This window comes from Hesperophylax consimilis, chromosome 4, assembly GCF_061612785.1.
Source record: "Hesperophylax consimilis isolate HC1 chromosome 4, BYU_Hcon_1.0, whole genome shotgun sequence".
NCBI lineage: Eukaryota > Metazoa > Arthropoda > Insecta > Trichoptera > Limnephilidae > Hesperophylax > Hesperophylax consimilis.
The window spans coordinates 11,827,942-11,842,814 of record NC_142839.1 but is presented as its reverse complement, the minus strand read 5'-3'; the positions used below and the strand labels follow the sequence as shown (position 1 = coordinate 11,842,814).

General features: G+C 35.1%; 1 protein-coding gene across 5 annotated transcripts in view; it reads left to right on the top strand.

The window, feature by feature from the left end:
- The window catches only part of Schip1 (Schwannomin interacting protein 1), a 38,197-nt gene that overhangs the window by 17,483 nt on the left and 5,841 nt on the right, over window positions 1-14,873 (top strand). For 4 of the 5 annotated variants that reach the window (XM_089631209.1, XM_089631206.1, XM_089631207.1 and 1 more), the window contains exons 2-9: window positions 168-693; window positions 2,390-2,565; window positions 2,779-3,854; window positions 3,948-4,054; window positions 4,137-4,234; window positions 10,449-10,569; window positions 12,315-12,521; window positions 14,415-14,578. In XM_089631209.1, the coding sequence (XP_089487335.1) occupies window positions 177-693; window positions 2,390-2,565; window positions 2,779-3,854; window positions 3,948-4,054; window positions 4,137-4,234; window positions 10,449-10,569; window positions 12,315-12,521; window positions 14,415-14,578 (2,466 nt within the window). In that variant the 5' untranslated portion in view covers window positions 168-176. The remainder of the gene's footprint in view (window positions 1-167; window positions 694-2,389; window positions 2,566-2,778; window positions 3,855-3,947; window positions 4,055-4,136; window positions 4,235-10,448; window positions 10,570-12,314; window positions 12,522-14,414; window positions 14,579-14,873) is intronic. The other variant, XM_089631210.1, reaches the window with a different exon arrangement.

The window sequence follows — 14,873 nt, the reverse complement described above, 5'->3', positions numbered from 1 at the left end:
AAACATGCATATGCACCAACATAAAATACAAATCAATTTGATTCTGTGTGAAATCAAATCAGTGTTTATACGCCTATTTTAAAAACTTTCACCCTTCTTCCCCTATTTTTCCGACATGTGGAGGAAAATACTAAAGGTTTTCATAAATATTTTTTATATTGTTCCAGTAAGTCGCAATGTTTCTGAAAGAACCCGAGTTGAACTTTGCTCAGATAAGCAATAATGGAAACCTGCCTCAAGACGGACAATTTCAATCCAACTCCTGGATAAACAGTGAAGTTCACGCGTACCCGATTTCACGTGGAGACAATTATCAAACATTTGTTGATGGACGTGGAAATGATGTCCAAAACTTCAATGACCAAATAACTCAAAGCAATGACGTTGAAATGCGATCGGACCATGTGGACATAGCCGGTCTCAGACATGACGAATCTAGTTTTGTTCCTTACCAGGACAACAATCTAGACCTTGATAATAACACTCGTCAGAGCATCAGCGAGCATATTACTGATTTTATGAAATATGAAATAAAGTATGGACGAGGCCTTGAAAGACAAATACAGAACACGGCTGATCCTTACCTAGAAAACTGCGGTAATGCTGAACCGTACTTGGATCCCGATATCCTCACAAACTTGTCACAAAGCTGCTATGATTGTCAAACAGATGAAGCTTTATTCAATTATGAAGGTAATCAAACACCTACTTTTACTAAGCATGTACTATTTATCTTTATTTTTCTTATTAATACTTCTCCTTGTACTTCCTAGCCGGAGGTTCATCATACATTTTCCAAAGAAAACATAAATTATTGTCATGTAGATACCTCACATATTCTTTCACAATACGTTGAGGTAGGAGTTACGAGTATTTTCCAATTCTGACCCAAAATTTACAAAATTTACAATTTTTTATTCTCACAATTCGCCTTTTTCAATTTTTATTACAAAACATTGACATTAGAAGGATTTTAATAATAACATTAACAGTAGTCACACACAGTTACCTCTTGGCAGTTGTCTGCAGGTTTTACCATTTTCTTTTTAATAAACATAACACACATAATCATTTTATTGGTAAATTTAATTACATTTAATTTCATGATAATGTCTATATTATACATTTAATGCACTATTCAACTTTAAATTCTACTTCTAATTGCCCTCTCCTATGGGAAATTGTCTGCTATCGAAAGAACTGGACACGTTTCGAAGCCGTTGATCGTGTGGCTACTTCATTTTAGTTTTTCCACTATTCCTCCCATGGATTATCAGATTTGTAAATTTTGTAGAAATCTCCAATTACTATACCCACAGTTCCTTCCATGGATATCAGATTTGTAAATTTTTTAGATACTCGTATCTCTAATTTCTAAATGACTATTCAATGGATATCTCAAATTCAGTCACACTTGGGCTAGTCCAATAAAACATTTTTGAATTTCTCCGAGTATCATTTTGAAAAATTTTGCAACTCGAATTCAAATAAAAAAAATTGAGCGAGTCCATTTTCAAATTGTCCGAGTCAATGATAATGGCATATCCATTTTAGAAAAATATAAAGATTTGAACACTTTCCGTTAGACACCGAGGAAACAATAAGAATGTTATCCATACAAAAATACACGCGATTACACCAACAATTAAAATATTTTAGAGGGGACTCTTGGATTCCACTCCAAAGTATTTTCTTTATTTCTTTATCCATATAAAACTACACGTGGTTACACATATATTGCACAAATAATGAGATAGGTACACACAGGGCCGGTACTATGCGGGCGCAATTAGAGCAGTCCGCTACGGGAGCTGAATTGCTAAGGCACTGATCATACCTTACATCTAACAGTCCTAACACATCGCCATTGATATTATTTTTCATAAAAACGGCGATACACAAAAATACAAAATCAACCGAATATTATTGATCACGGTGATCACCTACCCAGGGTCCACTGGTTTTGATGGGGCGCCAAAATTTTACTCGCACCAGACCCCGTTTGGCCTGTGCCAAGCCCTGTGGCCGGCCCTGTGGTTCGATTCTCGAAGAAGTCATTCCACTCGAACAACGAGTGGTTCAAGCCACTCGTTGTTCGAGTGGAATGACTTTTGACGTTTGGCGTATGTAAGTATGTACCTTCGACGAGACTCAAGAATAAGAGTGTCGACCAATGTATGTACTTTCGACGGCGATTTGCCAGTGGCCTGCATTGGAAAATTGGTACCTTGGCCGTACACATCAGAATCAATTGCGATATTAAAAACCTTAATTATAAAAATTCTTATTACTGAAATTCAGACTCAGTATTGACAATTTCCTCAAAAATCTAGCTAAATTTCTATATCACTGATATAAAAAAAAACTTCTAATGAACTGTATTTTTCAGAAACAGACCGAAGTTGTTCCTCCACTGATATCACTCCACAAGATGAGGATGAGCGAATGTTTGAAGCTTCTGATAGCGACGATTCTTACATCCATGACAGTGAAGAACATCCACTACCGAGGGGAATACATAACCCGAATTATCCAGGATTTCAGCATCTAGCTTATACGTTACAGGTAAGTTTCTGGTTTCGGGAAGGCGTCTTTACTTATTTTACATCGTACACTATTCCAGTTAGATTCACACAAGACACGAGATCATGAATTTTGTACATATTTACATACTACATTTTCCTCAGAACCTCTACAATGCATATCTACATCATTGTGGTATTTTCATATATTAATATGATCATGGTCTTTTAATTAAAATACTGTTTATTGTTTCAGGATTATCCCCTGGAAAGCCCAAATTCTTATGAAAATAGTTTGTTCTCAAACGTTAATATTACTAGCCAAAATCAGGCAGAGTTGGTGCCGAATTTAAAACAATATGATATTTATGATGACTCCAATAACAATATAGAAGATACACACATAACTGGTGATAATTGTGATGAAATCTATGAAACCAATTATACATTTGAAGAGAAAAGTGAACCACTTGAAAATATCGCCAATTTAAGAAGGAGCGAGGTTATTTCCATTCCCACTAAGCATTCCGCTCACGGAAGGCAACATTTGAGTTTTGAGGATGACGGTGGTGAACTATTAAATGGAGACAATTCCTCAATATCTCACGTCTCCACAGATATATTTGCATACAGTGACAGTGCTGATTCTAGAGATATAACTCTAAATCAAGAACCATTTGTTCCCAACTATACTAACGAGGAAGACTTTAATTTGCCTCAAGAAAATAACGTTTCTGATTTCGAGGAAGATATAATTGCTTTACAGCGAGATATATACGAAGAAATTCAAAAACCCCTGGCAAACACAATCGAAAATATTAGCGAAGTAGTTAACAATGTTATAAAATGTATTGTCGACCATCAGCACGCTATTGAAGACGACGCATTCAAACGATTCACAAGCGAATTAGCTTCCAATCAATATTTGAATTCTCAAGAAAGATTACGATCGAAAATCTTTGGTTTTGAAGATAAACCTGCCCAGGATATCAGTGATATCGAGGAAAATTTGGATAACAAGTTGGAGCAACTCTCCGAGGAAATCAGTTTAAAGATGGATGACGCATACATGACTAACGTCAAGGAAGACTTGTTCGGTTCACAGAGTTCCGAAAGCTACACGGAGAGTGGGCAATCGTGCGATGAAGAAGTTAGCACATCCTTTCAACTTTATAAGAGCAGTGTACCGAAAGAGGATGTTTACTCGACTGATGCAAATTGTAACGTGGCTCAGACGGAAACAACCGAGAAGATAAATGGAATAAAGGAAGAAATGTTAACAAATAGTAATGAATTCACAGAAAGCAACAATAAACATGCCAACGTTAAAAGGTATGTAGCTTAATAGTATTGTCGATAGATTCTTGCTATTGTTATAAGATTAGAATTAAACGAAAATGCAATTTATTTTTCTTTCTTATTCAGGACATCGCCACTAAATGAATCCATCAAAAAACATACTTTCCCGAAGAAAGATATTGGAGTCACATCCAAAACATCTGGGAAAGATCGAAAAAATAGTGGTACCAAAGGTAAAATGCTTTTAATGGACGACTCATGGAATACATATTTTAAAGAATTGTTTTCTAATAATTTTCTTAATTCTTTGGTCAGGTGGATTTGATGTTTACAACATTGAGACGGCTATGCCCCTGATTGATCTTGATGCCATTGAAAATCATTTGAGAGCAGCGAGGGAGGAAGAGAGGAGGGTATGTTAAAAGCAATTTTTCCACATAATAAGGAGCTCAAAACCGTTTTTTTAAATCAATATTGACCATCTAACTTAAATACCAGTAGATACATATTTAAAAAAGTTATTAAAAATAATTTTAAAATATTTTTTTTTTAATTAAAGCCAAAACACATCATGACGTCATGTAGAATTTTGTCATTTGATAGATACCTACTCAATACTGTATTTTATGGCCAATTCGAGAAGTTTTTTTAATCTTATATTTAATCGCTTTTAATTGAAGAACACATTGTAAAATGTCAGCAACTCGTCACTATTGTTTCTGCAGTGTACACTATAAAAATATAATTATCTTTTTTGAGGTTATGATTCCGAATTTCGAATTAGGAAATGCATTTATATTATTTTAGTAAAAAATATATTTATAAGACTTAAGAGGCAACTTAAAATTGCTGAGCTAAAATTTTAAAATATTTGAAAAAACCTCAAAATACCGCATTTATCATTTTGAATTGATTATTATGCTGCATATACTTCTGCTAGCCGAAACGCGAGCCGAGCCTCGAATTATGGGAATGGAACGAAGCAACCGCAAGCGGCGTTTCGCGCCATTTGCTGTTCATTCCTTTCCAATAATTCGAGGCACGACTCGGGCTTCGGCTTGCAAATGAGTTCGCGCCATTACACAATTTTTGAATATTATTTTGCATTTGGAAAGGTCTTACAAGTGTAGCTAGAAAGATATTAAAAAGGGCTTAGAAAAGAATTGCGAATACCGCACATTAGTCCTAATTTCTCAATAACTTCGCATCCTGTGGAACTGGACTAGGTGACGAAATCAAAGGGAGTGGAAAAATAGTTATCTCACAAAGACACGGTTTTCTACGACATCCCCAATTGGGGTAGATGCCTGTGTGGTGTGGTTGTAGGGAGTGAAACATACGGAAAAAGCGCCGCATGCGAAAAGAAAATTTTAAGTCGAAACGCGAACCAATAAATGCTTTCGATTTTTATTTTTCGTATCATAACAATGTTTAGACGAAAATACTTTAGTACCTACTTTCTTAAACAGAATTATTTCTGTTGTTTAAAATAGAAACCTTTAAAACAGATCAGTTTAAACGGCTAGTAGTCGAGGGGAAAATGCGCCAGATTCCCACCCATGCGTTGCGAGCTTAAATCATTTTTGCTGACTTCAAAATGTGAAATATTTTTTCCGAGTCCTGTGTCCTTTTGGTATCCAGCCGTATCCAACGGTATCCAACGTTGGGGTCCTGTGGAATTTATTTATAATTATTTTCCGCGTCCTATGTCCTCAACGTCTACCATTTTTACAGCATACCCAAAGATGACATATGCCTTAAGGAACTTATTTCTTATGGGGGCCAGCTGTGTGGAATTAATTTATTTAAAAAAATCTGTCCCTGAGGCCGAGGCCTTTCGGGCCTAGGCGGAAGTTTGGCCCTGACCGAGAAGACGCGTTACGTCTGTATCTGTCACTAAGCTTGCCTACCTCCCTGCCTACACCCATGCAATCTATATTAAAATATGGTATTATTGGCTGGGGAGGGACATACGATAATATTTTAAATCAACTTAAAATATTTCAAAGATTGATAATCAAAGTAATCTTTTAAAAAATGTGATCATATTCTATCAATGAGTGGTTTATTTATGCTCGGAATTGACATTTATCTTTTTGAATTGTGTATTATGCTGCCTATACTTCTGCAAGCCGAAACGCGAGCCGAGCCTCGAATTATGGGAAATGAACGAAGCAAGTTGGTGTCGTTTTGTCCATGAATATATCATTAATGATAGTTTTTTATGTTTAACAACAATAATTATGGAGCTTAAATTCGTCCGAATTATGTTTCAAATTCGCCAAAACTAAAAAGACACTTATTATTTAATATCAAAACAAAATCGGGACATAAAATTTCTTAAAAAAAACAGAACGAACAAAATTCCCACCCTACTGGCAATACAATCATAGCGTTTTTGGTGTGATGACATTTTACTCATTTTTAAAATAATTATTTTATCTAATTCTACGTGTATAATATCAGAATCGGCGTTTGTTGATCTTCGCAGATTCGTAATGTGGTCTACTTGCACCCTCAGGGATCGATTACGACGTGCTGGAGGGTCCTTGACAGCGATAAAAAAAATTGGGGGTCCATGAGTGGAGTGGACTCAAAAACTAGGTGGTTTTGGTGGACTCCCATTTTAGTACATCAAGTTAGTCACCATCAAAATTCGGGCGTTCCGTAAATGACATCGTTTGTTGATCTATATCAGTGCTCCGCAACCGGTGTGCCGTGGCACACTGGTGTGCCGTGAGCCGGACACAGGTGTGCCGCGGTCAAATTCAATGTATTTGACATTTTATCATTACGTATTTAATACATAATGACAAAATATTTTCATAATATTGTCTATTTTTGATTGTCTGCCGATACTGTTAAAAGAAGTATTCACAATATATTAGGAACACTGATTAGAAAACTGTTATTGGCTGAAAAATTTGCGCTGCAGATCGACGAAACAACCGATATTAAAAATAAAGCACAGTTGATAGCTATTGTACGTGTCGTTGACGAGGACTTTATTAAAGAACATTATTTATTTTGTAAGGAGGTTCAAAACGAACTACCGGTGAAGAAATTTTTCAAGTAACCGATGATTTCTTCAAAATATATAATATTAAATGGAGCAATTGCATTGCTGTTTGCACGGATGGCGCTGCGGCAATGACGGGTAGTAAAAAGGGTTTTGTTTCTTGTGTAAAACAAAAAATCCAACGTTACAATTTACACACTGCTGCATACATCGCGAAGCATTGATGGTCAAAAATTTACCTGGGGAACTTTTGAACACGATGAATGAATGCATTAAAATCGTAAACATAATTAAATTAAGAGCCCTAAACTCGCGAATCTTTGGAATACTCTGTGCAGAAATGGGAGCCGAATATGAATCCTTATTGTTTTATACTGAAATTCGTTGGCTATCCCGAGGCAAAGTTTTGTCTAGATTGTTTAAGCTTCGTCACGAGGTGTGTGAGTTTCTTTTAAATCAAAATATGCCCGATCTATATCAGCACCTCGATGATAATTACTGGATAGCCAAACTTGCATACATGGCTGATATATTCGAGCATTTGAACGAACTTAATAACGAACTATGGCAGAAAGAGTTGCGAAAAGGATGTTTGGAAATGTGCCAAAGGACCAACCATAGTACAATTGAAAACAAACAATTAACTGTGGATCTGGCCCAACAACATTTAAGTAAGCTTCAGTAGAAGTTTGGTCGGTATTTTTATTCCATTAATACGGAACAATACGATTGGATTCGAAATCCTTTTGCAACCAATGCAATATTCTCGCATTTCCGTCAAAGTATTCCATTTTCAACGACATATTTATGTGAGCAAAGTTTTTCAACGCTTGTATTAATTAAAAATGATAAGCGGTCATGCTTAAAAGGTCTTGACCAAGAACTTCGGGTTGCGCTGTCAAAAATCGATCCGAATATAAAACTTTTGTGTTCATTGAAACAAGCGCTGGTTAATTTAACAATTAATCGCTCATTAATTTATTATTATTTTATAATAATTATTAAGATTGCGTAAAAATAAAAATGTTATAGTTATATGTATGTATGTATACTTTTCAAATAAAAAACAAGAAATTGTTGTAAAATTTGTGTATCAATTTAATACCTATATATTTTAGCTTTCGGTGTGCCGCGGAATTCTAGGAAGAAATTTGGTGTGTCGTAGGTGAGAAAAGGTTGCGGAGCACTGATCTATATGACTATATATTTTTAAACTCTAATATTTTTCACTCGAGTATCGTTCTGTCTTATGTTTAGACTTAAAACTATTGTTTAGCCAACATTATGAAAAGTAACAGATGCTAAGAATATTTATAAAGTAGTGTTTTTAATCAAATAAAAATATCTAATTTATTAAACACCATTCAACAAATTTGGATAATATTATTTTTCTAAAATAGTTTTAAGTGGTGGGTATTTTCTTATATCTTTGCATGTTTCACAAATAGCTAAATCTTTTTTATACCACTCATCAAGTCAGTAATCGAACATCTAACATAATATATTACATTATGGGCTTGCTAAACAGATCAAGGATTAAAATATCCATTATTTTCTAAACATTCACGCGTTGAATGCTAACGCAAGTGAAGCCAAATGGCCAAATGTTTCATCCCACGGGATTCATCGCTGATGTATACGAACTCATTACAGTGGCCAGACCCAATCATACTGTATGGCCCAGTTTGACCAGCAAATACCAAAAATAATGTCAGAAAAAATCACGTTGTTCAGTCGCTCGCTTCGGTCGACGTGAAAGAACAACAAACATCAAATACACTTTCGCGTTTATAACAATAGTTTGATAAATACTACAAGTTTAATGCCAGTACAGACGTAACGCATCGCGATCGTCTCGAACAGGGCCGGACCTCCGACTAGGGTCCCCATCTCGTGGGTGGGAGGCCCCGGTCAGGGACCGATTTTTAATTATATTTTAACATTAACTCCACACAGGAGGCCCTGATTTGAAATAAGTACGTTAATTCATAACATGTCATCTTTGGGGATGCTGTAAAAATGGTAGGTTTACATTAAGGAAATGGAAATGAAATGGCTTTAGCCGTGTTTGGTGACCAGATCTGAATAGCCAGGTACTTCCCCACCTTCCTCTTCCCCATCTCCCTCCCCTCCCCAATACCCTCAGCCTCACATCATACCCCAATTGGGGATGCCATAGTCTCACTGGCTCCAGACGGGAGCAGTTGGGACTCTTGTGCGGTAATACTGTAAAAAAAAAAAAAAAAAAAAAAAGGACCTAAGACTCGGAAATTAACAATAGGGCCCCAGCTTAAATAATAATATTACTACTAATATAAATAAATTATTAATATATATAATACCAATTATTATTATCCAAATCAGGTAAGTTCAATATTTCGTTTTGAGAAAATCGACTTTGAAGAATATTAATACAGATTTGAGATTTTCACGGCCAAAAGTATTTTAGTGATTTATTTTTGGGATATTACGCCGTGTTGCGCTAACTCCTTCATCCGGACGTAACTGCCCGGATATCACTATTATTTTGTTGCAAATAGATATTTTAAATAAATAGATGTTATACTATTAAAAATCTATATTATTTGGTTCGTGTCGTTCATAGGTCATGTTATAGAAAAAAATAACGCTGTTTGTTGAAACCCGAGTGTTGATGGACACACGGTACACAATTAACACATGTTACACAGCTTTGATCGGATGCTAGTTCCAGATTAGAGTTTGGTGGCCGCGTATTCATTACGATATTGATGCTGTTCATTCGATTAATCTGACAATATTTTACGGTGTGTCTTTCATTTTAAGAATTTAATCTTAAAAGACAATATTTTGTGGAACGAGTCAATAGATTTTAGAAATTATGTATTCAGTATCGAGACGTCCAGTTGTACAGGTACAGCCAATACTGTACATTTTAGTTTATTTACAATGGGTTTCTCTGTATTAGATAATAATTTATTTTTACTTTCGAAATAATATATTATTTTAAATGATTTGGTACAGTGTTATTGTATTTTTCGATCTCAGGTTACACAGTATGACGATGGTGAAAGTTATTGTATTTAAATATTTTATGTAACAAAATTGGTTTCATAAATCCGCGCTCAAAATTGGACGACAAAAATAAATACGTACTTATCGATTTTATTGCTGTCCAAGAAGTCCAAGTGTCATCAAAAAGAGCTAAACCTAAACATGGCAACACACAGTTTCCTAAAAAGCCGGCTGTCATAATTTGTTTGTTATTGTTTCGCTCGGGTTTGTTTGTAATAATGTAATTGATAGTGTCAATTGAGGTTTACCGAACAATTGTCTACTACGCTGAGCCTACTTTTTAACTTTCTAGCTCTCCAAGTAACATTTCATTGCATAAAATACATATTATCGAGTGACATTGTTCATTTCTAAACTTATTTGAAACTCAGCAATAATGGAATACAAACTATTGGAAACCGACGAATTAGATGATGACGTGATAAATAAGTTCAACAAAGTCATTACCATTAACGACGATACCCTACTTCTGTGCCCAAACGTACATTAACATTTTTATTAATAACTTTTTTCAATTATGAATTACCCCTGTTACAATGAAGGTATAATTTTAGCGCCGCAATGACCGAGAGGAAATTCGTCGCCGACTCGCTATGGGAGCAGAGTTGGATGAATTCTACCACTTTGGGGATCGTCCCGGACGGAAACCCAGCTTACAAGCACGCTTACAAAGTGGTGAGTTAGATAACAATCATATTTAGGACGGGTTGTTTCGGACAATTTGAACAATTCATCAAATTTCAACGTTAATTTACTGGTTCTGTGAAAGTCCTATTCAAATTCTGTTATTATATCATTATAGGCTAGTTGCTTGACAGAACTGAAATAAAAACAGAACTTAAAAATATCTTTCACAGAACTTGAAAATTAACTTTGAAATTTGAAGAATTGTTCAAGTTCTCCGAAACAACCCGTCCAAGTTCTAAGTTAACCTAATCATCATCATAAATGAAACACATTTTATATTATTTAAAGAAGGAACATAAACACTCTTAATACTAATATAACAAGCAGAAGAGGATGACAAAAACAGACCAATTAATAATGTTCAAAGATAAGTTGTTTTAGAAATAAATTAAGTAATTAGAATGGGTTGTTTCGCAGAATTTGAATAATTCATCAAATTTCAACGTTAATTTTCGGGTTCTGTGAAGGTCCCATTCAAGTCCGTTTATTATATCATTATAAGCTAGTTGCTTGACAGAACTGAAATAATAACAGAACTTGAAAAAATCTTTCACAGAACTTGAAGATTAACTTTGATATTTGAAGAATTGGTCAAATTCTCCGAAACAACCCATCCTTAATGAATGTAAACTGAAATATAAAAAAAGAATTAAGTAGTAAATATAAATATTAAAGTACAACAAATATAATATATTACATTATACAATTATACACGTGATTATAACCATACCTAGATAGACCGGGCATCAGTTGAGGAGTTTCATGATTCGAAAATGTTTCCTGATTTTGTCGTAAGAATTGCATATTTATAAATATATAAATATTTTTTAAACAATTATTAAAACAAAAATAAGTTTACAGAAAAAATGGTAACATAATATAGTAAATATTTCACATAATTTAATACATAGGATGAACCACCATAAAAAGCTAAGTTTTTGATGTGTATGAGGAATGTGTTATTTATTTATTTTTAAGTCAAAGTATTCAGTTCATATTTTCGATGCGTTTTTAAGATGATGTTTAAAATGTTTGCTGACATTTAAATTTCTGATACTTTCTGGTTATGAATTTAAAAAATTAACTCCAAGATACTTATAGTTAAACTGCCCCATTGTTTTTTTAACATTTTAGAGTTGGCAGAATTGACGTTATTCTGAGTTTTCTATTTAATTTATTATGTTGAATGATTTAAAATTGAGGAAATTTAAAAATCGATCCTGAACTCTTTCTAACTGGATAACATAAAAAATTTAGTGCAGATTCCAAACCTGTGAACAGTATTCCAGTTGCTGATGAACTTGCAAATTCTAGAGAATCAGTTAAGTCCTAGGTTGTTGAAAAATTTGCATGTTCTCAGTGCAAATCCTTGACTTTTTGTTGCCTTAGTGACAATATAGTCGACTTGTTTGTCAAAGGTAAGTTTAGAGTCTAAAAGAACCCCAAGATCACATATAATATTATCAATGCCTGATCCCTAGTAAAGGACAACTACATTCTTTGTGTGGTGTTTTTACATATTTTTTGAGCCACGAATTCTACGTTATCTTTTACGCATTAAAATGCTTATTTATTGATAAATTAAAAAAAATGTTAATTTCTCGCAAACAAAATAAAATAACTGAATTCCCACAATAGAACAATTAAACAGTTAATGGTGTTTTTCCTTCCCAATTATTTTCCTTCCCAATTATTTTTCTTATCCACTTATTTTATACTGTTTTTTTTTCAAGGAATGAATCTGCAAATCTGCTTCATGAACGAAACGGCATCAGATACGGAATCTCCCACAGAAAATGACTTTGGAAATGATCACAGCTCCTCAGATGAATGTACAGACACAATAAGCAATAAGTGTAAAGAGTTGAGTACCATGAGCCTAGACGTAAATAGTTGCTCATCAAAATCAGATCTGTCCAGCAACAAAAAGCTTGGCAAAGGTAAACATTTCTTTTAAATTTATAAAGCTTGTTGCGAAGGTAGAAGATGTGTTCTGTGTTGAAAGTAAACCATGTAATATTTATAATAGATTTTTTACGGCAAGAATTATTTAAGTAATCGCGGCGCGAAAGGAGTAAGTTATTTTGATTACCGCGTTAAAACGTAGCGCGTAGTAGACAGACTGAGTACCTTTCCGCTGTCGCTTATAAAAGGTTCCAATACGATTCAAGTTTCACCTAAGAATGTTACCGAGCATTCTAGTTGCTATGGCTACAAAGATTACCACCCGTAACGCTGAGCAACCGCCGAAATTTCCAGTATGTTCTATGATGGCTAGGTACCTTAGCGCTTGGCACTGTGTACTAAGTGGTGCTTGACGTACCACTACAAGCTATTTTGTATTTCTTGATTTACAGAAAATTTTTGTATAGTTTGTAATAATCTCACATAGGCAGTAATTTTCCTCTGATTTTGATCAAGTGTGCAAAATTTCACCGAGAAGTATCTAAATTCTGCTTTATGGGGTAGAAAATAGGAATGGAGGTGGTTTTCTGTATTCTCGTGTAGACCAATGATGTTACAATAGATCTGGACTTATTATTGTCTCACAAAATTAAGATAAAATGTGGTAAGTAGGAAAAACTCTTGTTTCCAGTAAATTCTTAATTCAAATATTGTTCACGTATGACAAACGATAGGACCGGGCTGCGTTTTCGTATTCAAAAGCTGCATCGAATACTACCTCAAGGTCGACTAGAGTGTAGGCCAGGGCGACTGATGGATATTGAGGTGTCAAGTGTTCAATCAGTGCCGTGCCATAATAGAGCAATGCATAAAGTTTGCAAATGGCAGCGATTGTTGTTGATACTCGTTGTTACTGCTGATTTGTATGTTGTTTTAACGGAAGCATATAAATAAACAGAGTGATAGACAGCAGTGACTTTGTAATTTAGCAGTTGTACGCCCAGACCCGTTCTCTTTTCGGCATTGCATTTTCTCTAATGACGCATAAAATCTTTGGCCGAATAATTAAAACACAATTTCTTCAGAGTATATATTGTATTGTAATGTCATTAATGTATTACTGTCTACCTTCCTCTTATTTTGAAGTTCATGTGTGCAAAATTTCATCAATATCAGAATAAAACTAGATTAGTTTTTTAAAAAAACCAACACATCACTCTGGTATACTTCTTTATATATCGATGGCTTAAAGCACAGGTATTTTATGTCGATTTTTAGGTAAAGTTAAAGTTTCAGTTTTATACGAGGGTTATCCAGAAAATAAGGTTACAAGGAGGGGGAAATTTTTTGTTTCGATGTTAGTGCACCTGGCATGTACGCGAGATTTTAATGGTCAGTTTGTTTAGTAACGCGTGCTTGTCGGCTATTTTGTTCAGTCACAGTAAATTCGTCCGCGAATGATGAGAGGTCGTCGCATGCTCCCGCCACCTACCGTCCGTGCGAGTTCCGCGCGGTCATCCATTTTATGACTTTGCAGAACAAAACCGCCATGAATATCCATTCGAAGCTCGTGGAAGTTTATGGTTGTGATGTGATGAGTCGACAACGTGTCACGAAGTGGGTTAGGTTATTGAGAGAAGGCCGTACTGATACTCATGACGAGGCAAGGAGTGGGAAACCATCAGTGATTTCTGACAAACTTGTGCACAAAAATAGAAGAATAAGTGTGAAATGACTGCCGTGTAATGCTTGACGACCTTCACAAAGAATTTCATTACATTTCTCAAAGTCTCCTTGGTGATATTGTGTTGGAAAAACTTGGTTACAAGAAGTTGTGTACGAGATGGGTGCCCAGAATGCTCACACCGGAGCACCGTCAAAATTGCGTGACCGCCGCATGTGAATATTAAAAATTACTGTGTTTCCAGGTTTGACCCGACCATCTTCCCTTGCCCTTAATGACACGGCCCGGCCATCACTTATTTCAAGCTTGTCGACTCAAGCAGCCTTCTTTGAATGCCAAGCTCGCCTGCAAACAGAAGCCAGAATGGCCTTGGCTCAAGCCAAAGAAATGGCTCGAATGCAAATGGAGGTAAATTTAGTGAAAAATTATATAATACCTAACCACTATCAAATAATTGTTGCAACGAAATGAGAGTATTGATTGATTTAATTTGTAGTGCAGTTCTAGTTTCTACTTAGGGAAATCAACTGACAAAATGTGTTCCATTTTCAAAAAGTATTTCCTTCTAAAACTTAAACTTACCACACGGCTGTACACACTTGCCGAGAACCTCTCGTCAAGAGATTCGGGGCCAGTACTCACCATGTACACTCTCGCTAAATCATTTTAAGTGTGGTTACTCACCAAGATGGACGTGTTAGAG